This window comes from Argiope bruennichi, chromosome 6, assembly GCF_947563725.1.
Source record: "Argiope bruennichi chromosome 6, qqArgBrue1.1, whole genome shotgun sequence".
NCBI lineage: Eukaryota > Metazoa > Arthropoda > Arachnida > Araneae > Araneidae > Argiope > Argiope bruennichi.
This window is the reverse complement of record NC_079156.1, coordinates 101,613,276-101,637,925: the sequence shown is the minus strand read 5'-3', so window position 1 is coordinate 101,637,925 and position 24,650 is coordinate 101,613,276. Positions and strand designations below refer to the sequence as shown.

At 30.8% G+C, this 24,650-nt stretch overlaps 1 protein-coding gene across 1 annotated transcript; it reads right to left on the bottom strand.

The window, feature by feature from the left end:
* LOC129971875 (putative inorganic phosphate cotransporter) lies at positions 1–24,650 on the bottom strand. Its single transcript, XM_056085853.1, has 10 exons — positions 24,582–24,650; positions 20,628–20,839; positions 15,773–16,009; positions 12,965–13,148; positions 12,647–12,777; positions 12,399–12,548; positions 10,286–10,418; positions 8,510–8,665; positions 2,618–2,703; positions 1–213 (listed from the first exon to the last, which is right to left on the bottom strand). Exons 1-10 carry the CDS (start codon positions 24,589–24,591, stop codon positions 1–3), a joined length of 1,512 nt encoding a protein of 503 aa, XP_055941828.1. The 5' UTR covers positions 24,592–24,650.

The window sequence follows — 24,650 nt, the reverse complement described above, 5'->3', positions numbered from 1 at the left end:
TTACAAAGGAATGACGACAGCAATTGGAAGTTCCACGCCTTCAACTTGTTCCATATAATCATCATCATTTGTATGAGTTTTATCTGTACATTCTGTAGTTGGGAAGTTCCAAGGCTGTACTTCTGCAGAGCCAAAAACACAAAATATTATCCCGGAACTCATGATGATTCCAATGCAGATAAAAAAGATTTTATTCCATTCTTCTAACGTTTGCTGTGAATATAAAGAATAGATCATTCATACACTAAATTTGTACAATAGAATTAAATTAGAAATTCTTTCTTTCCTACTAGTTCAGTTTTAAGTTTCTCTTTTTTTATTTTGAAATAAATGTATTTTTTAATCAAATTTTATATTTAGATAAGGTTTTTCAATTTAAATTTATCACTATTGGTGCCTATCTTGAAAGAAAGCGATTTCATACGCAAAAGAAATTTATAACTAACTATTAGATCCTGTTCTCATGCGAACAACATCATATACCTCAACATCAACTAGTTCCTCAAAATTTTGTGAGATGGCGCTGATGGATGTGAGATGAAATAAGATTGAAAAATATTCATATGTAATCAGTATGTGATTCGCATCTAAATATTTCCTCCGAAAAAAACACAATTTTGCAAAAAACAAAACAAAAACTGTCGAGCGAAGCTTGGTCTTTCAGATATTATTCGATAATGAATATTGAAAATGCATGAATTTTATTATATTTATTTAAAAAACGACAAAACTACAGTTGAGCAAAAATGTATACATTTTTATTTTATTAAGAATTTATTACTATTTCACAAAATTATTTACCATTTGGAATTTGTATTATATACAAAGTAAATCTTAACTTTTATTTGCTTTTTGAAACCATTTAATTCTGGTAATTTATATGGTAATTATATAATACTCTAAATGATCATTTCTTTACTATCAATTTCAATTGATAGTAAATAAATGATCGATTAGAAGAGTTACACATATATGTTGCTGATCGCATGTTTCTCAAATCAGCAATATATTTTATGTAATTTCTCAAAGAGCATCAATTAAGTACATTAGGGAAAAGAATATATGCGTCGAAATAGCATATTTATAAGAGAGAGGGTTCAATCATAAAGTCATTCTAGATGTTTTACTTGCTTAAATAGTTATTTTCGAAGGAAATTCTGCTGAGCTTACATTGTTATGAGTAAACGGAGCTCCTTTTATGGAACAAACGAAATAAATTTGTTACTATTCTACTGACTCGATTGAAACGCTACCCTACATTTCAGTTTTACTCTATATGATTGATGTAAAATCTTGATTGATGTAAATGTCTTATTGATGTAAATGTCTTATGCCATATGAATTGCTATGAGCTTAAGTATTAAAAAGTTAATGTCATGCTTAGGCGAAATTGTATGCCAAATCTCAATTCCGTTCACGTCCATTTCTGACTACATGTTCGATTATAAAATCGATTATATAATATTTTTTTTATTATCTTCAGCTGTCAGTAAATTCGAGACAAATACTTTCTTGTATTGAATTTACTTGTATATTCTGTATTTCTTAATTCTACCTTGTATTTCTTAATTGAATTAGGAAAATGTGATATTAATGAAATTTTATTAAAAAAAATCTAAATTGTTTAAAGAATTTAAAATTTTAATGGCGCAAATACAGGTCTGTAAACTTTGGTTTTCTGTCTGTATGTCAGGGAGAAGGGTATAATTAATTTGTCAGAAATTATTTTTTATCTTCTCCTATTTTCTTTTAGTGATTGTTTATTTAGGAAAGGAAAATATTTTAAAGAATCATACTTATAAATTTTAAAGGAATTTATGAAATATTTCCACTAAAAGTCTTTTCTTTTTATGTATTGTTTACAAATGTTCAACGTCTATATTTTTTTTCGAATATACTCTTTTTCGGCGACCGAACGATGGAATGTATGCAAAAATGTGACTCTATTTGTTCTGCTGCAAGGATCTAAATCAGTTCAAAGTGCTAAGAAAAGTAAAAGAGATTTTTGAGTGAATAACTAAATACTTAATACATTATCATTATTCATTTCATTTATAAAAAACATACTTGTGTTTAAAGAAATTTTGAAATATTTCCATTAAAAGACTTCTATTTTTATGTTTTATTCACTAATGTTGTTGTTGCTGCTGCGGCTGCGTATCCCCCTTGGATTAAGCATCAATTCAAGCCAAGACGAGAGATCGGGGAAAGAGATACGCAGTAGCTTCTAAGAGTAAAGGCCCTGAGCACCCGAGGGCAGAAGTCCGACTTCTAGCTCACATGAAGATGACACTACTACCGCTTGCATTACCCCTTTTTACAGGAGGACTCTTTCACACATCTTACAGATAGAACGCAGGTCAAAGAACAACCATACCCGAACCAGGACTCGAACCCCGGGCGCCCGGGAAAACGCGCTAACCTTAGGCGCCGGGGTTCACTAATGTTGAGTTTCCATATTTATTTTTTTTTCGATTATGCTTTTACTGTGCTGGAGAAAAATATAATGTATGTAAAAATGTAATAATCTTTGGTCTATTAAACAAAAATTAAATCAGTTCAAAGTGCTAAGAAGAATACAATAATTCTTTTGAATGAGTAACTAAATATTTATTACCTTTTCATTTGTCATGATGCCAACCAAAACAGGAAATAAGCAACCAATTAAATTTGCGATGGTGTATGACAACCCCAAGATGGTGCCTAAATGCAAAAAAGACGTATGGTTATTGTACAACAATAAAATTTCCGTTTTCATTATAAAAGAAAACATTTTTCAAATTTCATATAAATTAATCTAATGTATAGTTACAATCATCTAAACGATGTAATTATGTATTCATTATAAGATAAATGATGGATATCATTATGAATAGAAATAGATATCTCTATGAATGAAATTAGATATCATTATTAAGCTCTGGAGAATAAATTTGGCTTATTTTTATGTACGATTTTTTAATTTAAAAAAGAGAATAAAAACAACATATGAAGAAAAGAAATTATTTTTTTATATACATTTTGTTTATTTATCGCAATAAATGAAAGAGTATTGATATGGAATCATCATTACTTTTTCATCATTTATTACATCATCATTTATTTTTGAGCATATATGATCACGAAAAAGTTTAACTGAATAAAGTTATTCCATCGTTATAACTTATTATTTATTCTAAACACAGTATGTTTATTTTAATTATTATAACTAATTCTCTTATTGATCCTATAACAAAATCTATCCAATCTAAGCATTGTTTACACTTCAGAATTATTCGAAAAGAAGAAGCAGATTTAAAATATTTATTTCTTGTGAATGACAATAGGTGGAGACACATGCGATGCACTTTGTCCTATTTATTTATTCACAGATACACCCGGTAAAGTGACGCTATTTTTCATTTATGTGAAAATGGTGACACTTCAGTAAAATTTGTATCATGTGTTGCAGTATTAAAGAATAAATCTATTGTTGCATTTCAGAATGAATCTCGCTATCGAATCAATAAATAGCAGTGTTGCTACTAATAGTTGACGTAAGAACTTGTTGATGGAAAAAAGAATTTATAAATGATGATGCATGTGCGAAAGGAAACACATTGACCATTCTGGTTAGCGTAGTGAAAATGTTGAACATATCCGAAATGCTCTCTTGATCGTAATCATAAAAAATCCACACAAAAGATGAAGTAAATAGCTACCATCGCATTTGACATGCTTTTATAATCGTTGTTTGCTACTTTTTGTGATCGAGAAGAGCAAATCAGTACTTCATTTCAGTACATAAATGATAAACTTCACGTCTGACAAAAAAAATTGAGTTTCAGTTTGTCACATGCATGATAAATAGAACTGCTGTTAAATGCATGAAATAATACAGGGTGTTTATAAAGTCCCGGACCCATTTTGATGTTTAATAACGCATAAAATAATAAAGATAGATTAAAATTCATAACATAAATGGTTAAATAGACTCAAAAAGTTTCATGACCCTTGTCAATGAACTTCCACGTGTGCCCCCTTCGTCGCATGGAGAATATCAAGTCGATAGTCAATTTCACGCCAGGTAGCGACAAGCATGTCGGCATCCACAGAGCCATTTGCGCACATTATGGGGATTAACAATGCCAGAAACATGAAAGGATGCTTCATCGGAGAACATTATGCTCTTCAGAAAATCAGCAGCATCTTCTATTCTCCTTAGCATATCTGTTGCAAAGGCCATCCTCCTAGGCCTATCGTTCGGTTCCAAAACTTGAACAATTTGAACTTTGTATGCATGCAGTCTTAATTTTTTCTTAATAACCTTGTACATCGTCGAAATTGGCATATCCAGTTCTGTTGCCGCTGATCTCACAGATATTCTAGGATTGTGTAAAAATGTCTCTCTGACACGCTCAACATCAAAATCACTTGTGCAAGGACGTCTGGAACGTTTCTTATCTTCGATACTTCCAATTTCTAGAAAATTCTTTTTCCACCGCAAGGATGGAGGATCTTTTGGTAAATTCTTTTGGATGGAGGATCTTTTTGGTAAATTCTTCTGAAATTTCTCTGTGCTCACTATCGATTTCATTTCTATGAACCACCATAAAATCTGTGCTTTCTCTTGTGGTGTACGCATTCCCCTTAATATCCACTCGAATAAAACATCACATACAAAAGTACTACATAGAACAAACACATCAAAAGTAAATATAACATTGCAATAGTTGCCAAAAACAAAAGAGAGAAAAATGCAATTAATAAGCAGACAATATTTAGAAAAGTACAGATATTTAGACTGGAAAATGAAATTATCTGAATATAACCACACGTGCAGACGATATTTACAAAATTAAAAATATTCAAACCTGAAAAGGAAAATATATGAGTTATTCCATCAATAAATGCCATAAGTTTGTTTATATCTTTATTATTTTACGAGTTATTAAACATCAAAATGGGTCCGGGACTTTATAAACACCCTGTACTTGAGATTTTCCTCCCTACAATGATGTATCATATCTGTCTCTTTATCAAATATCGTCCTCGAACTAAACAACTTGACTCTGCTCTTTCTATTTTAATAACCCTACATAATAATTTCAGAAAAACAAGTAAGTGTGTTTTGAGAAAATCGTGAGCGAGTTTTTAATTTAAAAACTTTTATAAAATTCTTTTTGCAATTCGAAAGAGAAATTACATTCTATAAGAGAGAGTGTTTATGATAAGTTTTCTTTTAGTGTATTTTCAGATCATTATATCTATCAATGCTGAAAGGCCCCAAACGCCCGTTCAGCGAAAGTACGGTGAACGTTCGAGATGCCAATATACCACTGTGAACTTATCTTATACTTTCATAAAATGTGATTGTTCTGTTCATCAGAGATGTTTGAGTAGATAAGTTTCGGAGATAGAAACGGTTACTGAGAACTATCAAAGGATATCTGAGCATTCACTTATTAAGTAGTCATCAGCCAAATGAGTTCCTCTTTCATATATTTATTCCTTAAGGGATGTTATTGCGATTTTTTGGGGGGAGAGGGGGAGTGAATTTTTCTTATCTCTGAAAGAGAAATTCGAGCGTTCGAGCACCTTAAGATACCTGATCTTAAGAAGAAATACATTTGGAATGAGAAGGCTAAAATGAGATTTCAAATGAAAAAGACTAAGATAATTCAATACATTTTTTTAAAAAAAAATTTAACTGAGATAGTAAAAATAGTGTACAATCCGTGATGTTTTTCGATATTCCGATATAGAGATATCGTTAAAAAGTTAATACGCATTTTATTTTAATAGGAAATGTTTGATTTCTGGATATAAAGAAGAAGTAATACCTCCAAAAAAAAACTGCCGTTTGTTTAAGAAATGGGAATTTTTAACTTAAGGGTAAATTATAATTCTATCAACCAATAGAGAATCAATTTCCTCACACAAAAATCAAAAATCCGAGAAATTATGAAAATATAAATCTGAAAATTTAAAAGGAATTTGAAAAAAGATCATAAATTATTTCTTAATCCAATTGTTGGATTACAATCTGAATCGAGCCCCCTGCTTCATTCTCGTTGAAACCGATTCATTCACTGCTTGATAGTGCCACGTTATTGTATGGCATTTAAAATATCATACAACTTTGTGTTGCGGTCTAGTACAATTAAGGCTGATGCAAGATAATTTTAAGTACTGCTCATCAGAGTAAGACAAAAGGAAAAAAAATCTTTTGACACCACAGATAGAAAATAATCAACAACATTGTCACAGTATCTTCAAGATATTATCAAGACATCGATTCAGAACTTCGAAAAATGTCATAAATATGTCATATAATTTCTTGTGCTAAAGGAGCCGAGTTCTGTGTGCTGTGTCCGGAAAAATAGTCGTAGAATTTTATAGTAAGTAAGTTACATGCACAAAAAATAAACTAAACAACGCGATACATTATGTTTAATTAAACACATAAATCTTAGGCCTTTTTTTTAATAAAAAAAGGACTGCTCTGTATTAGCATAAAATGCCCAGCATCATTGTTACGATATCATGGCGATATTGTCGGATATTAAGAATATCGATCAGTATTCTGAAAATATCAGTCAATATTTTATGTTAATAATGTTAAATTAAAAATGTACATTTGTTCATTATCCCATCATACGCTTCTTGAATTCGAAGAGTAAATTCTTAACTACTTCCAAACTTAGTAGGAGCGTCATGAAAGGTTATTATCTTTTTTGCTATAAAACCAGTGCTTTACGCATCAGAAATCTTCATAAATGTGTGGTGAAGCTTATAAGCCAGATAACAGCTACGGGACACGATTAATTCCTTTTGTCTTATGGTCTTGTTACTCGGCTGCGAACTACAAGGTTCCAGGTTCTATTCTACCCAATGTTCATTTGGACATTGGTGATCTCGGACGAAACTTCATTCAACGTTCAATCTTCAAACAGCTGTTGTGGCGCCATCTACCCGCAGCAATAAAAAGTCGTCAGACACACTTGACGCAGTAACCAAAGTCATCAGATACACTTTATGCAACAGCAACCACTCACCCATACACGCTTGCCATGACGCTTGGCGCTACTCAAGTGGGTACAGGCGCATTAAACTCAACAGTTAATACATCACCACTCAACACCCATATCGTTCGTCTCACTGGAGGGAGAGTACTGTGGTGAAGCTTATAAGCCATATAACAGCTATGGGGCACGAGCAATTACTTTTGTCTTGTGGTCTTGTTACTCGGCTGCGAACCACACGGTCTCAGATTCTATTCTACCCACTGCTCACTTCCACAAATGTAGAAGCCAAGTCAATGCATTCAATATTTAATTCGCACTATTAATAAGTTTTCTAAAAGATACAGGGCAGCACGACTGATCCATGATTAGACAGTACAACAGCATTTCCAATTGCAATGCAATCAAGCATTTTGTTCTGATAAGGAAGGATTGTCTACTTGGATGCTACTCGTCGAGCGGTAGACAAAGAGCTAGACAGTGGCGGGTTGATAGATAATCAGGATAATGTACTTATTAAACGAGCTTACTTTTAAAGTTCTTTCTTTTGTCTTAAATTTACCTCGCCATATTCAGTAAATATTGGTTATATTTTGTTAACAAAAACTTACATGAAAATCAGATTTATCTGAACCGCTAAGCAGGAGCACTTAGACACATACTTCACATTCATCCAAATTGAAATAAATCTTTAGATATGATCTGGAGATCTAGGTGTGTGCATGGCAGCAGTGGCATAGCACGAATAGCAGTTAATTTTTAAATTGTACCCCGTTTATAATTAACATGGACACACTTTAATTATTTTCACCTTTTTCGTCGTCGTCATTGGTTTAGCAAGTGTAAATGAGCGTTCCTTATTTCTTTACTGTTTTGGGCTCTCAGTATATTTCACTTTAAAAAATGGCATAAACAGACTAATGTTTGTCCGCATGTGGATCCTTAAAACTGGCGTCTAAGGCATTTATGCCTTCCATTCTTCAGATCGCTACTCCACTGCCTGGAAATCTTTTGCTATACATGCCGTGCAGTAATTCATTCATTAATATTTCCAACTTTATTATCGTCTGGGGCATTTATATTTTCCTTTGTTCCGGTCATTACGCCATTATCTGGGGGTATTTCTCTATACATGCCGCACATTTGCTCATTAATATTTCGAATTTCATTCTACTGTCCCACATCATCGTTCTCCTTTAACATCTTCGGCAGAATTGATGCTTCCTTGCGTTGTTCAGGAAGTTTTATAAGGTTTTGGGCGTTTGTTGGTCCATTTCCAGGTACAATTTCCTATGTAAAATTTATGCATCATTCTCTGAGTACCAGCACAAAAATTTAGAAGATGATTTCGTATTTTACGAAACACAGCTTAAGTTCTTATATTTTGGTTAGAGGAAAATATTTCATAAATTGGTACTTTTCCAAAATATTAATAGTAAGAAATAAATCTGAAGTATTACAAAAAATGACATGAAACATTTTCATTAAATAATCACTCAAAATACCTGCAAAATTGGGTGACAAATCAAACGGAGCAATCAGGGATCCATTATACGATAGTCCCATGAAGCTCATGGCAGCTATTGAGAGGACGGTACTCAGTGATCTTTGACATCCTGCATAATATACTCCCAATATACATATTGAATAACCTAAGCAGACTTAAATAAAAGGAAAATATATTTTATAACTGCATTATTTAAACAGAATTTAGATCAAATACTATACTTAATAATCGCATCTTTTTAAATCTCTAGTGGCATTCCGAATAGTTGCGTGCGATAAAGAGCTTGTCATTTATTGCTGAGTTTTCAGAGAATTAAACAGATTTTAGAGAAATGTATACATTTCATTAATGAATTATTTAAACATATTTCTTTCAGTAATGCAAAATTCGAGCAAAACTACTAGGTACAACAGATAATTTCATAAACAAATTATTTAAACAGAAAAAAGCACTAAAAGCTCATTCTTTCATAAGTATTTATATAATATGCAAAAACTATTTCAAACTTTTATCGTGATTATGACAGTGATAAGTAGATACGTTTTTTCTGTTTCATTATTTTACATATTTGATGTAAATTTATTTTATAATATAAATATTTGCTTGGGTAAGTAACATAATTGAATAAATTATTCAAGTTTAAATATACTCTGAAAGTAACCTTAAACTGTTCTGCAGTAATGAGATTTAAACATCTTAAATAAGAATTACAACTTTATTTAATAAATAAATCAGATTGAAAGAAGATCTGATATATTTTTTGAAAGAGACACAAAATCATTAAATCGGTATTTTTGTAAAAAAAAATGTAAAAAAATGGTGATGGTTTAAGGTGTGTGACTACGTCCAGGATGAATTTTTCCAAAAACGTTCGAAATAGTTATATATTTGAATATTTGTATAAAAAAAGATTATAAAACATCTAAAAAAACTAAAATATACCAGTTAAATCGCAGATTATTTTTTTAATTGAAAAAAAGGTGTGTAAAAAAATCACCTTTTTCTAAAAAGAGGTATAAAGCAAAAATCTTCTAGTTTTTTTTTTCTTCTTTTTAATGATTAGCTTAAAATTTTGTAGATAGCTTAGGAACTATTTAATCTAGTTTCTGAACAAAGAAATCAACTATATTTCTATCCATTCGTTCAATATTGGGGTTCAAATGATAAATACCACGACATTTTCTATTTTTTCATATTTTGAAGCAGGAAAATCACAATAAAATATTTCTGAATGAAAAAATTACTTATTCTCCCGTTCCGGATCTACAAAACTTATTTAAGAATTATTATACCAAATTTGAACAAAAAATATGCAGTAGATTTTAATTTATGAGGTTTTTCATGAGAAAATTCTATCGAAGTTTAGAATTTGAAGAAATGACATCTAAAGAGACAAAATAGCATTAAAAATGCAAATATAAAAATTAGTGTAAATTTCCAAAAAAAGATTTAGAAAAAAAATTCTATCGGTTTTATAAAGAAACATGTTCAAATATTTTTTTAAACAGCATAATTTCGTTACAAAAATGACTTTTTAACATAGTTACATACTTAAGCACATTTTAAACAGCTTATTTATCAGTTGAAGAGCCGTAACTAACTGTATCAACAGAATGAAAACAGAAATTAAAATTCATCATGATAACATTTATTTTAGTTACTTAATAATCTAATTATGCATATACAAATTAATTAAAAAAAGGAGCTGATATTTATCACTGTAACATAATATTCTTATATATTGAAAAATGAATAAAAAAAGAAAAAGAATTACACAAAAGATTGTTTCCTTTGCGAACTTTGTTGATTCCAACGTAATTGTGCGTGTTCAACCATTTACTTATCCAACTTCCTAAAAAACTGAGTACCATTTGAAAAATCAATGGAACTGATGTAAAATATCCATTCTAAAAAAAAAGAATACATAAATTATCATTTATAACTTGGTTTTTGTCACGATGAACAAATGAACCCAAAAAATGCGAATATACTTCACTGTTCATTTTATTGTATTATTGGAAATATAAAAGGAAAAAAAGCTTAAATTCAAATTCATTACATTTAAATTTTATAATCTCCCCGAAGATAACGTTAAGAAAATATAAGGGCTCTCAGCAATTTCGACTACAGGGAATCTGCTTAATGTATTGACAGCAGATGAATTCACTAGCAGGATATTGATAATTGATGAAGTAATAATAGAATACTTGAGTACCTAAACAGCCTTATGATTCAACTCCAAGAAATTGAGATTTTTCGTGAGATCTTTACCTTCATTGGAAGGTGGTTGAGGAGTGGGGGGGGGGGGGTAACTGGTTCTCAAAATTGTTATGATCACTAAGACTTGAATCCTGCGAGAATCTGCTTTATGCCTCAATTTCTCGTCCTTGAACTCATGCCACCCATCGATATTAGGCATTTATACACTATCTACCAACGTAATTGGACATTCGTGATAAAGGAGATAAACACAATTTAGTCACATTCAATAGTTGGTAGAGCCTCTCACTGAAGAAATTACAGCCTTAAACCTCTGGAGCATGCTTTCCACAAGTGTTTGGATGGTGGACAGTGGTATTTTTTCCCACTCGGATTGGAGAAGACATGAAAGATCTTTCATTGATTTTGGACGATTGCTACAGTTCCACCCCAATATCTTCATACCAATTCACAGTGACCTCCGCCAAACTTTACTGTAAGCATGATGCATTATGGCAAGAGGCCCTCTCCAAACATATGGCAAATCCAGACTCTGCCATCCGACTGGTAGAGATTGAACCTTGATTCATCACTCCAGGGAATATGCCTCCACTCATATATGGTGCAATTTCGACGTGCTTTGCACCACCTCAACAGAACAGCGTGGTTGAATTTTGTAATCAAAGGCTTATGGGTGGCAGCAGGATCATGGAAACCAGTCAAAGGTGCTTCCTTTTGGATGATAATTATTGAAATAACAGTATAGGATGCTTGTTGGAACTGCTAGAGAATGTGGGTCATCGGTTTGATGCGGTGTTACCGAATTGTTTGTACAGCACTTGTCAGTTTCTATCTCTTGGTTTCTTGACTCTTTCAGGAAGAAGTACATTACAACAAACACCAATCACCTCCCACTTGTTAAACATAAAAACCACTGTCGATTTTACATGTTTAACTCGATAGATAGGCCCCTTAAGGATCCGTCATTTCTATGATATCCGACAATTACCCCTTTCTCGAAGTCAGACAAGTCTGAATTCCATGACATATGACTAATGCCAATACTGTTTCCTACAAAATATGCAAATACAGAAGGCGTGACATAGATCAGGATAGCAGGTATCCTTATTTTTCATGAGTGTCCAAATACTTATTGGTAGAAAGTAAATATCTTATTAGGGATCATGTCAGAATTACCCTTCTCCCCGCTCTGCCTAAGCACTCATGAAATGTGACTGACCGTCAGTACGATTGAATTATATTGGTATTTAAAATCGACTCCTAATGACCATTATCGGAAGAATATACACTCGTAGAAGCTCCGCTTCATCAGGAAGTAAAAATAATACAGTTCCACAGTCTTAGTGTACTCACATGGGAAGTGGGAACCCAAACCAAGCGGTGAATTCATCATTATAATATCTGAAGTCCCAAATGGTGAAGAACTATATATGTAAGGGTGGTGAGCCTACTTTTATTTTAAAGTTTGTCAGATGATCTCAGAATTTGCAAGCCACCAATATATTTTAAAAGCATTCTTAATAACTTAAAAATAAAGCTATTTTAGTTTGAATGTTCTGTATACATGATGTATTTCAAATTTTGCTTTTGATACTTATGAATTGGCATTGATAAGTATCAAAGCAATTAGCATAGATTACAAACTTTGAGCTGATAAAGGTACTTACATCTTCAATAGAAAAATGAAGAATAGTTCCGAGAAAGATAGGCTGAATTGAGAGATAATGAGACGTTGCCCAAAATACACCAATCAGACCAATAATTGTTGCATAAACTGGTCCTGATGTGAGAATACTTTTCCATGGTGTGGGCGGTCTCTAATAGAAATGTTTGTAATATATATAGCAAATATATATATATATAAATACAAATTCGTTATTTTTTTGTATTTGAGAAATAAATAAAAACGACTCACTTTTAGAGATAAATCTGATTCTCGGTCATTTAAAATAAAGGCTAATTCTGCATCACTTATTCTAGGATGGCACTCAGGTGACTCAAACACGAAAAAGTAAACACAAAGGCATAAAACTAGACCTAGAACTCCTATAAATAGATAGTTAAAAGTATAACAATCGGGAAATACTGGAATTAAACAAATATTAGCATCTGAAAATGATTTTGCTATATAAACATCAAAAGTGGAAAGTTCGGAAGCTAATGATGAAAGTCATTAGCTTCCGAAGCGCATATTAAATGAAGTTTTTAAGGAAATTCTTGCTGCATTTCTCACCGTAAATATAATAAACAGAAGGCCATCCACCAAAGAGTGATGAGGAACACAAGACACCAGACAACAATCCGCTTATTAAAGCACCAAACGAATAACCTGTTAAAATTAAAGAAGTCAGGAATCCTCTTTCCTTTTTTGGAAACCAATTTATGGAAAGCACGGACTGTGAGGCAGGCAATAAACCCTATAAATATAAAACCCTCATTTGGAGCATATAAATATATACATATGTAATATATTGTAAAAATAACCTTCCATTGAGCAAGAGTAGTCTTTAAAATTACATTGATATTTCAGGCATGGATTTGTAAATGGTTTCGCTTTCTTTTTAGTTCATATATCTCCGAAAAGTGGCGGTTATCTAAATTAGAACTTCATTCTCTCATGATGTCCACTATGCTTCAAAAGCATCTAGAAATGCTTTTGCGGCACTTTGGAAATAAAATCTACACTAATAAGTTTAGTTTTGTCATATTAAAGTCCCTTTTTTAAAGCAACACAAGGGTTATTGTTGGGATAGACGTCGTAATTTTGAACCGTAGTCAGCTGACGAGGAAGATTCCTGAGCTGGTACTCCCCTCTCCAAACTTCCACACCACACCAGTTAGAGGACGTTTGGCCCCGACGGATTTAACAGATCCGCCTACACAACGATTCTTTAGCGGAATTGGGTCACGAACCTGAAACCCCTCTGGTTCCGAAGCCGAGATCTTACCGACAGGCTACAATGCTACAAGATCCATCTGCTGATACATTTTCAGACCAATTGTTAGATATCGGTGATGGCAAAGTTGCTGCGTATGAAAATATTGGATGCATAAAATTACCCACTAGTTTCTGCACTGTCGTTGATTCGCAAAATGCTCTCATTGACCGCATATTTCCCAATGTACGCACACAATACATGAATCATGTGTGGCTGGCGGAAAGAGCCATTTTGGCAGCAAAATAATGTGGACGTCGACGATTTAAACTTCAAGATACAGCAGTCGTTGCCAGGTGACTTGGTATCATAAATGTGCGATGCTAAAGAAGCTGTAAATTATCCAAAAGAGTTTTTGAACCCACTGGATTTGCCAGGCATGTCACCACACCTTCTATGACTGAAAGTTGGATCTCCGGTTATTTTACTTCGGAATTTGAACCCACAACGGCTGTGCAATGGCACGCGATTGGAAAATTGATGAAAAACGTTATCGAAGCCACCATTTTGAATGGAAAATTCCGAGCTGAAAATGTTTTGCTGCCCCGAATTCCAGTGATTCTCACAGATGTGCCAATTGAATTCAAACGTGTTCATTTCCTATTAGATTGGCATTCTCAAGGACAATCAATAAGTCGCAAGGCCAAAAGATGTCTGTTTGCGGCTTAGATTTGGGCACAACATGTTTTTCACACGGTCAATTATACGTGGCATGTTCTCGCGTGGACAAACAATCGCGCTTATTTGTTGTTGGCTAAAGACGGACTGACAAAAAATATCGTACACTCAATTGTTCTTCAAAATGAATATTGATTTTCTTTATTTCATTTTTATACTTTAGGATAAAAAATATATTACATTTTTCACTTTATGTTTAACTTTTAAGATATCAAATAATGTATATGTTCGTTATGTTAATGAAATACATAGTATTGAGAAATGAATGGTTGGTGTTTTTTTGTTTTCATCGGCGATCATCGTCTACAGCGCTCCATTCCTCTCTCTGTCATAAATCCCATCCCCACACACTTACAATACATTCGCTATTTTTTAATTAACAATCAAAATATTCACTAGAAATAATTTATATGGCAGAACAACGTTTGACGGGTCCGCTAGTAATAGATAATAATAGTGTCTCCTGTAACACTACGAGTAAAGTATTTAATAAAGGTAGTTTATAAGTGAAATTCCGACTTCACCTTTATTTTTTTGTCATCATATTTATGTCGATAGCGTACATATATGCTTTCATCAATATTTAGAGTAATCCAGAATAACTGTCTCATAATTTGTAATTCCAGCTATAAGAAAAATATTGGCATTTGATCATGAATTCAAAGTACGTAGTGACTTAATGATTACGGAAAAAGTTTAGAGGGTAATGATAGCATTGATCCTGGTACCAATCTTAAGACTACCATCGTAACAAAATAACAAAACAGATATGCATCTATGTTATTTTTTAAATATGATGAATGAAGGTTAACATTATATCCGAAATCCACTAATGACAATAGGAGGAGAGCTGGTAAACATACAATCTCTTCAGGAAACCCTAAGAGAGTAAATTAGTCACAGAAACAAGACAACAGACTTTGCAGGACACTATGTTATGGCCAATGTCTCACAAGACATACTGTGGTAAGATCTTTTCCAAGTATATCTAGTAGATTTTTACATCCGATAGGAACTTTGTTAGAAGTATATTTGGACCAATAATACTATCTTTCTCAAATCCATCCGAAATGTTGATACTTAAGTATAAGCACATATTTACCCTGTGTTATATTTTCTGCTCCAATCTAGCTGAGTTTAAAGTCCTGAAGCTTTGTCGGCAGAAGGTTTCAAAGTCAAAATTTGCTAGTTATACACAAGGAAAACATTTTCCTATGAAAATGTAATTTTGCTCATGAACAACAAGGGTTGGAAAATCAATTTAATCTCGAGATCTGTTATGCTTTCGCACATCAACTTCTCCATAAATCACACACTGATTTTACTTACTCTCTTCCGTTTTGAGTCAACTATCTGTTCATATCATCACCCTGTATTTATATGTTTCATGTATTTTCTATAAAATATATAAGATAGTCATGCCTTACCTGGCCAAGAGCTCTCAGTAACTGCACAGCTATCATCATGTAACTACTTGACCACGCAGCCAGAGGAGATAGTAAATGACTTGCTGAGGAAAGGAAAAGTCCAGTCATGATAATTATCTTTGCTCCGTAAGTTTCAGCGAGTACGCCACCAGGTATTAGTGTAATAACGTAACTCAAGAAACCAGAACTCAAAATATAGCCTTGTATTGCAGGACTCCAATCGAATTCTCCATCATTCTTTGCACAAAATATTTAAAAAAACCTCATTAACAGTGTAAGTGAATATGGGTTTATACCCAGGTAGCACATCCTGTTGCACAGCATTATACAATATTTGCAATATTATGTTATATAGTTTAATATTTAACAATAGTATATAATATTGTATATATTATTAATATCATATAATACTGTATAATATATATGTGCTTCTAGGGTTCTTTAAAATTTCTTATTACTCCAACAAATCAGTACTAAAAGTAGTCTATGTATTTGAAAGAATACGGAGGATTTTCGGATATTTATATTTGAAAGTTCTGTTACATTAGTAAAAGAGAATATAGAGATACATTAGAGAATATAGAGATAGAATATACATTAGTAAAAGAGAATAAGGAAATATAGCATAAAATATAAAAAAAACCTCATTAATAGTGTAAGCGAATATGGGTTTATTCCCAGGTAGCACATCCTGTTGCACAGCATTATACAATATTGTGCAATATTATGTTATATAGTTTAATATTTAACAATAGTATATAATATTGGATATATTACTAATATCATATAATACTGTATAATATATATGAGCTTCTAGGGTTAATTAAAATTTCTCATTACTCCAACAAATCAGTACTAAAAGTAGTTTATGTATTTGAAAGATTACGGAGGATTTTGAGATATTTATATTTCAAAGTTCTGATACATTAGTAAAAGAGAATATAGAGATACATTACAGAATATAGAGATAGAATATACATTAGTAAAAGAGAATAAGAGAATATAGCATAAAATATTTAAAAAAAAAACTCATTAATAGTGTAAGCGAATATGGGTTTATTCCCAGGTAGCACATCCTGTTGCACAGCATTATACAATATTGTGCAATATTATGTTATATAGTTTAATATTTAACAATAGTATATAATATTGGATATATTACTAATATCATATAATACTGTATAATATATATGAGCTTCTAGGGTTAATTAAAATTTCTCATTACTCCAACAAATCAGTACTAAAAGTAGTTTATGTATTTGAAAGATTACGGAGGATTTTGAGATATTTATATTTCAAAGTTCTGATACATTAGTAAAAGAGAATATAGAGATACATTACAGAATATAGAGATAGAATATACATTAGTGAAAGAGAATAAGAGAATATAGCATAAAATATTTAAAAAAAAACTCATTAATAGTGTAAGCGAATATGGGTTTATTCCCAGGTAGCACATCCTGTTGCACAGCATTATACAATATTGTGCAATATTATGTTATATAGTTTAATATTTAACAATAGTATATAATATTGGATATATTATTTATATCATATAATACTGTATAATATATATGTGCTTCTAGGGTTATTTAAAATTTCTCATTACTCCAACAAATCAGTACTAAAAGTAGTTTATGTATTTGAAAGATTACGGAGGATTTTGAGATATTTATATTTCAAAGTTCTGATACATTAGTAAAAAAGAATATATAAAAACGATTCTATTGTCTAAAAGGAAGACAGCCAATAATGGTATATTCTTTAATATTAAGGGGATATTTTGTAAGACACTTCAGTAAGTCTGAAACTGAAATCTTGAATTCAATATTTCACATTGATATTTTCTCTCTGTGTAGAATTTCCAATAAATTGAAATTCGGAAGAAAAATATTTCTGCTTACAATTTTGATAAAATTAAAAAAAAAGAAATGATTTTACTTTACAAATGGAATATTCTTGATATAAAGTCATCAATATCTGTAGTTCATTGTTGTGGAGAACTAATATATTTGTATCATACGATTTTATTACTTTTAAATCGCTTGTCTAGTAATTCATTGATTTTATTGAATATTATATAGACTTGTACCGGAATATTGGTGCATTTTACAGTTTTTAATATTTTATAGAAAATTTGATCATGTGCAAGAAAATACACTGAATTTCTTACACAGTTTTCATACCAAAAAGAAACTTTCTTAGTCCATATGTCGAGTTAAATGTAAACAAACAGTAAAGTATATGAAAATAGGACCGCGATTCCTTTGATTATTATAATAACGAGCATTATTACTACTAATTTATTATCAAGTTGTGTACCAGGTTACAAAATTACTTAATATTTATTATTTTATGTTCCTAATTGACTGAATTTGAAAAAAAAGCTTAGATTTCATGTTCAACAGGCCCAACTTTATATGTCAATATCACAATCCATAAGAATTTTGAAGATTTACCCATATTTCAAATACTTCTTTTCCATCAACGTCCAGTTGCAATCATTGCACATTCTATACTTTCTTCTGATTTCTTTTATTATAACTTGGACGATTTAAAATAGAAGTGAGTACCTTAAAATATGCAGTGCAAGCATAAACAGGCATTTTAACAGTGGAAAACAACGTTATAAAGGGTTTTTAGCATCATTATCTTGATCTGATTGCTCGTTATTTGAGATCAACATCTCTTCATAGGGTTATTTCTTTTTGAAGTGTCTTTTAAAACCATTTCTTTCTTATCCAAAATTTCAGTTGTTGTCTTTTGTAAGATCACTTCACACCATAAAAAAAGGAAATTTATAAGTTGGGGTATCAAGTTTTTTGCGGGTGCATTGAGATTATCTTAATTAGATTAACTAGATAAAGGATAACATTTTCACTGTGGAGAACATTGCTATAATAAAGTTCTATTTATCTTATTAGCTTGATCCCACATCAAATTACAATTGTTGCTTTCTCTGAAATTTCTTCAAATCACAAAATTCTGTATATTTATAATTTGGGAATTCAAATCTTATTCCGATGCTTTAAGAATTTCTTAATTCAATTAACTAGGAAAGGAAGAGCATTTTCACTGTCAAGAACGTTGTTATAATAAATTTATCCGTAACATATTGTCTTGATTGCCTTGCATTTGAAGTCATCATTTCTTCATAACGTTAATCCTTTTTGAAAATTTTCTTCAGAGCCTTTTCTTGATTATTTCTTTCTCATGTTTTCATGCTTCATGCTAATCATTCTTCTAACTTTCAATAACATTCTTATTTCTTGAAATCATCAAATACTACAAATTCATAACTTAGACGATTAAAAATATAAGCGAATGAGTTGAGAATATCTTAACTTTATAAGCCAGTTAAATTTCACGGAAGAAAACAACACTTTTAGAAATTTTTCTGGATAATTCTTTTCGTATACAGCTGGTTACCTTGCTAGCCATCACTAAACGAAACAGCATTGAAAGGATTTATAATGACCGCCTGCTATTTTCAACATTGTTCGTCCGTAACAGTAGTCGATTCATCGAACTGACATCCATTTCGAGACATTTTGAGTTGTTGTGGTCAATCTTTGACCTTCCTACCCATATACTGTAACCTCTTCAAAAATCTCAATATTCTTCCAGATTCTCGTTCCACACAAAAGAAATCCATACATATTTTTCCGGATACTTTAGAATGAATTTCCCACCACATTTATTTAATATCTCTTAAGGTCTACGTACAGAATTCAAATTTCGAAAATCGTTCAAAATATCGAATAATTTTTTATTGCGTCAAAATATTCTCTGATCCTTTATCTTTCAAACGAAACCAAGATGTTTTCAATATTCGGAATATTTCTCGAGATATAATTATTTTTCTTGAGGTATTTTCACTAAAAACTCTAGTTTCGGTATTTTTTAAACTCATTTTATGAAGAATGATATTTTTTCACTATGTTGCTTCATTCAAACAATCGTAACTCAACAAGAAATTGACCAAATACAATTATTTATATATCAAAATAATCTGTATGAAACAGTGGATGTTTTGTGCCTCAATGAAAGTTATATTTATAGAAATAAATTTTTAATAGCTATTTAAAATTAAAATTAAAGAAAAAATCTCGTTTTTTTATTTATTGTTGATGAAACAATTATTTAAAAAAACTATGTATTTTTATAACTTTATTGCGGTAGACAACATGAAGACTAATATCAGGCTTAATTTCCAACTAGAATTGTGTGCCTGTACAAATCAGAATTTAAGATATCATGTTTCAAAAAATATGCTAATTAGCTCATAAAATATTATTTAATTAATTAATAATTAGTGTAATATAGTTTTTTCTCACTTAAATGAGTTTAAACATATATTAATGACCTACTGTGAAAAAACTGGATTTTTAAAGTCATAATTTTTAAAAAATCTTCTAGTGTGTACGTACACCTTAATGACAATACTTCTTCTCTGCCTTCTTACTCTGAGCTCTAAATATCATTCATCTTTATAACTTCGCTGGAGAAAAATTCAGTCGATATGCACGATTTTTTTAATTAATTAATTTATTTTTTTAGTTTTTCTTTTACCGTGTGCTTGAGTCAACTTACTATACGTCCCGCTCACAAATTAGAGTTCATAAAATGATCAATTTACATTTTCATAGCATTGTGATGTTCATGTTTGTTGCCATTCGCTCTTTATTTGTTACAAAGAACACAAATATTAAATAAAAAATAATTCTAATTCATAAATGAGAAGATTAATTAATATAAAATGGAAGCACATCTGACATCCATAAAAAAATCTAGTTTTTGAATAAAGGAACAAAGAAAATTGATTAATATTTTGAATAAAAAAAATAGAACATACTTTTGGCAATGTCTGTTCTGTTTCATCCGTATAATTTGATTGGCATGAAATGGTGCTGTTGTTTAAAATTTTATGGGAACCTATTGCAGTGTTGTTTACCATTGCAACGATGCTTATGCTAGTGGCTACTCTGTACGCATTTATTTCAATAAATACCAAAAATTCCAAGAAAGCCACTAAATAGCGACATTTGAAAATCGTTTCATCAGTATCTGAAAAAGAATTTTTTAATATTATTGATTCCCTTTAGTTAAATAAAGAAAAACGGTATTTAATAAAATATGAACAAAGTAAAACTTTCTGTAAAAATTTAGGAAATCGAGCAATTTTTTGTAGAAAAATATTATTTTTAATTAATATATCTTGTTTTATTTAATAATAACTACTTTATCTACTGAAAATTTCAGAATTATTATGAAATAACTCGCATATAATTATTTTTTGTATATATAAATCTAGAAACCAATATTTATCTCTCAAATAATAAAGTAGAAAGTGTGTATGTGTTGAAGCTTTACAAACTAAACATTTGGCACTAGGGATTGTATACCGGGATACCAAATACTGGTATTTTGAGCCATTTGTACAATTTTGTAATACCGGTATTCACAAGTTTAAATACCAATTTTTCGGTATTCACTAGAAATTTTTTAAATTGTCTTATAATTGTTTAAATTCTTCAGGGATCGCCAACATAGCAAAATAGTATACGTTTTTGTTTTTATATCTCCCTAACAAACGAAATTAATTAGACAGTGAATACAAAGTTGCATCGTACAATCAAGAGAAGTGATAAAATACTATATGACAATGGATTTTAAAACCCCCCCACGCTTTTTGTGCATGTGTTAGTATGGGTTTACTTTGACAAAATAGGAGAGGAAAGATGAAAGGAGATGTTTAGGAGGAGATTCTAAAATACGTTGGAACAGTTTACTCCTAATGACGGAACGATTTTTGAAACTGAGAAATTCAATCCAAGAATCAATAATCGACTTAAACCAGCAAATTAATTTTTCAGATAATGAATTCGACTTAATATCCAGAACAGCTTGTTATAACTTTTTATTAAAACTAGCTGTTGAGGCATTATGTCGGAGAGATTCTAATTTATTAATAGCTAATGCAACAATAAATTTGATGTTGCAGTCACTAAAAGAACAGCACACATCACTATTTGAAGAATTATATATTACATAGAAAAATCGTACAGAAGAAATGTATGCAAATAAAAAATACAGTATTTACATTATTATAATGATTTTAAAAATGAAAAAGAAGAAAAGAGACTAACCAATTCAAATATGATCAAGTTTATAATAAATTTTCTTAAATTTTTTTTTTATTCACAAACCTATCCACATTCAGAAGAATTCGGATCGGATACAGTTATCGGAGATTATGATGGCACTAATGTGAAAGGAATTGTCTCTTGAACAAAAATTAAAATTAGCAATAAAAAAATTCAACAAACCAAAATATAATACAGAAATCAGCTATATCCAAAACCATCCGTAGAGTAATCGATTGATTTGAAGATGCGGGATTTAGAGGTAAATATTTGGAAAAAGTATATCGCAAATTGCTAACAGTACCACCAACTGTTGTAAATGCCGAAAGAACGTTTTCTATAGCTGATAACTTTTGTACAAAATTACGTTCCAGGCTTAATGATAGTACGATGGATGCATAATGATTTTTAAGATCACATTCAAAAAATTTGTAATAGTACCACAGACTGAATAGTGATATTCACACTTTTTTGTTTATCTAAACATTATTATTGCCAGGCTCTCCGCTGAACACTCTATACACTTTCAGTGTGCCCCCTCACATATTGGTTTAAATGGTAATGACATAACGGATAATTTAACTAAGACTGCCTCAGCCGACATATTTCATAGTGATGCAACACTAACTTATTCTGAAATCTCCTCTATCAAAAAATGTAGTCGAGTGCACTTTGGAGAGTTCCATCTGCTCACCCTTGGTACTTTGGTAAGAGTCCCGGTTGGTGACACCGTCTGAATATCTCTAGAAAACATCAAACAGCTCTCTCTCTCGTTTTTTGAGTGGACACACCAAATCCCTCCCCTTCCAACACGGACGGAGGATCTTTGCTGAATGTCCTTGGTGCAAGGCAGATCAACCCTCCCACAATCATATTCTTAAATGTTTAAATTTTATGATTTTTGTGATTTTAAGGGATTTGCTATTGCTTTTGGACTTTTTAGAGATCTTTGGTTTCATGGAGGTGGTATAGCGTTGAAACTAATTTGATTTGTATAAACTGATTTGAAACTTATTTTTATTGTTTTTCGGTTTCCTGTTTACTTTAATAGATATGCTTTTGGCAGCTCTTATTGAATTTAAAAAACATATTTTGAATCATCTTCATTCTAAGCACATAAAAAAGATTTTTTCTCTCCAAGTAATATCATATGCCATTGAGTTCAAACTCTTAAAATATTTCAGTGTAGTTAAGAAAGATCTAATAATATATAAACTTTACTATTGGTAAATGAAAGCATATTTTCAGTCGTTTTCATTATGTATGTAACAGTGATAAGAACTTTACACAATTTTTCTGAATTTCACTCTTTAACTGTAATTCATTATATATATATATATATATAGGTTGTGAAAGCAACCTATTGATTTATCTTACTGTTTATGCTGTTTATTATCAATTGCTGTTCATTTTTAATTCATAATATGAAGCCTTATAATATATTGACATTCTTAGGCTTTTTAAAAAAAAATCAAAACACGTATTTTTATTTACTTTTATTTTATAAATGTAACAAAAAGTTTTCTATTCTCTAAGCAGGTTAGGATATCGTTCTATTTAAAATTATGAAAAAATTAACGCAGTTGGAAAAGAAATAGTAAATAATCCTTTATTAAATTTAATACGCATGTTTTTTATCATCTCTACTCCATAAGTATTAGCGATAAATTCAGAACAGCACTCTATTAACATGAAAGATATAAAATTATGATTACCTATAAAATAAAAACATTTTCATACAAAGTAATAAAAAATCTAAAATTTAAAATTTGCTTAATTTCTGTACATTATCATATGATCCATTTTGATATATTATCTTCTAGCGGGGAAGCATCTAATCTTTTAATATCTGAGCGACTTGTTTCTTCACAATTAAAGCTTTATTTATACTATCCAAAATGATGTTTGGCTTCCTTCAGTTTTTATACATGTCCATATATTAACTTCATTCTATAAATATACGATACATAAATTATTCTTTAACTTCTACAAAAAAAAGTGCTTAAATATCATTTTGTTTAAGTTGCTGTAAAAATTTAGTACAGAAGAAAATTAGATTTGAGTTTCATTCGTTTCCATTTGTAGAATTTGGAACGTAGATAAAATGTATAAAATTAAAGGAATTTAATTACGTCAGAAATATTTCCTTCTTCCTCACTTTGTTTTAGGACAGAATATTTAGATTTAGAGTGCACTCTATCATTGTACCTGGGAGTTTCACGTGGAATTGGGGCTCGAACAAGAAGCCCTCCCACATCGAAGTCGAGATTTTACCACCAAACCACTATGGTCAATAACCATAATAGAAGAATTTGAATAATTTGTAGTAATTGAACTAGGTTTTGCCTTCAGTATTTAGTTTTTATTTACAAGAATCAAGCTTCAGCTTCTTAGAAAATGGTATACAAATCATTACCTCCAGTGATTTTTTTTTATATACATACAACAAATTGTGATTTCATAGAATGAAATAGTACACAAATCGTTACTTTCAGAGCTCAATTTTTTTTATACAGAACACAAACTGTAATTTCTTTGAATGAAATAGTATAATAATGATTATTTTCAGAGATTAATTTTTTTGTTATACAAAGAATAAACTACAGTTTCCTCATAATTCTTCTGTTTACTAAACAATAGATCGGAAATTTTATTTACCTTACCTTTTTTCATGTTTTTCTTCGGAGCTGTATCCGTACTTGCTCGCTTTAATATATCCTATCATAACACTG

Excerpts from the sequence above, each read along its gene's own strand:
- LOC129971875 (XM_056085853.1), bottom strand. Across the intron at positions 12,778-12,964 it reads TTCTGTTTATTATATTTACG|GAGTTCTAGGTCTAGTTTTA; the intron begins GTGAGAAATGCA and ends ATCTATTTATAG. Across the intron at positions 8,666-10,285 it reads CAAAGGAAACAATCTTTTGT|TCTGCTTAGGTTATTCAATA; the intron begins GTAATTCTTTTT and ends CTTTTATTTAAG.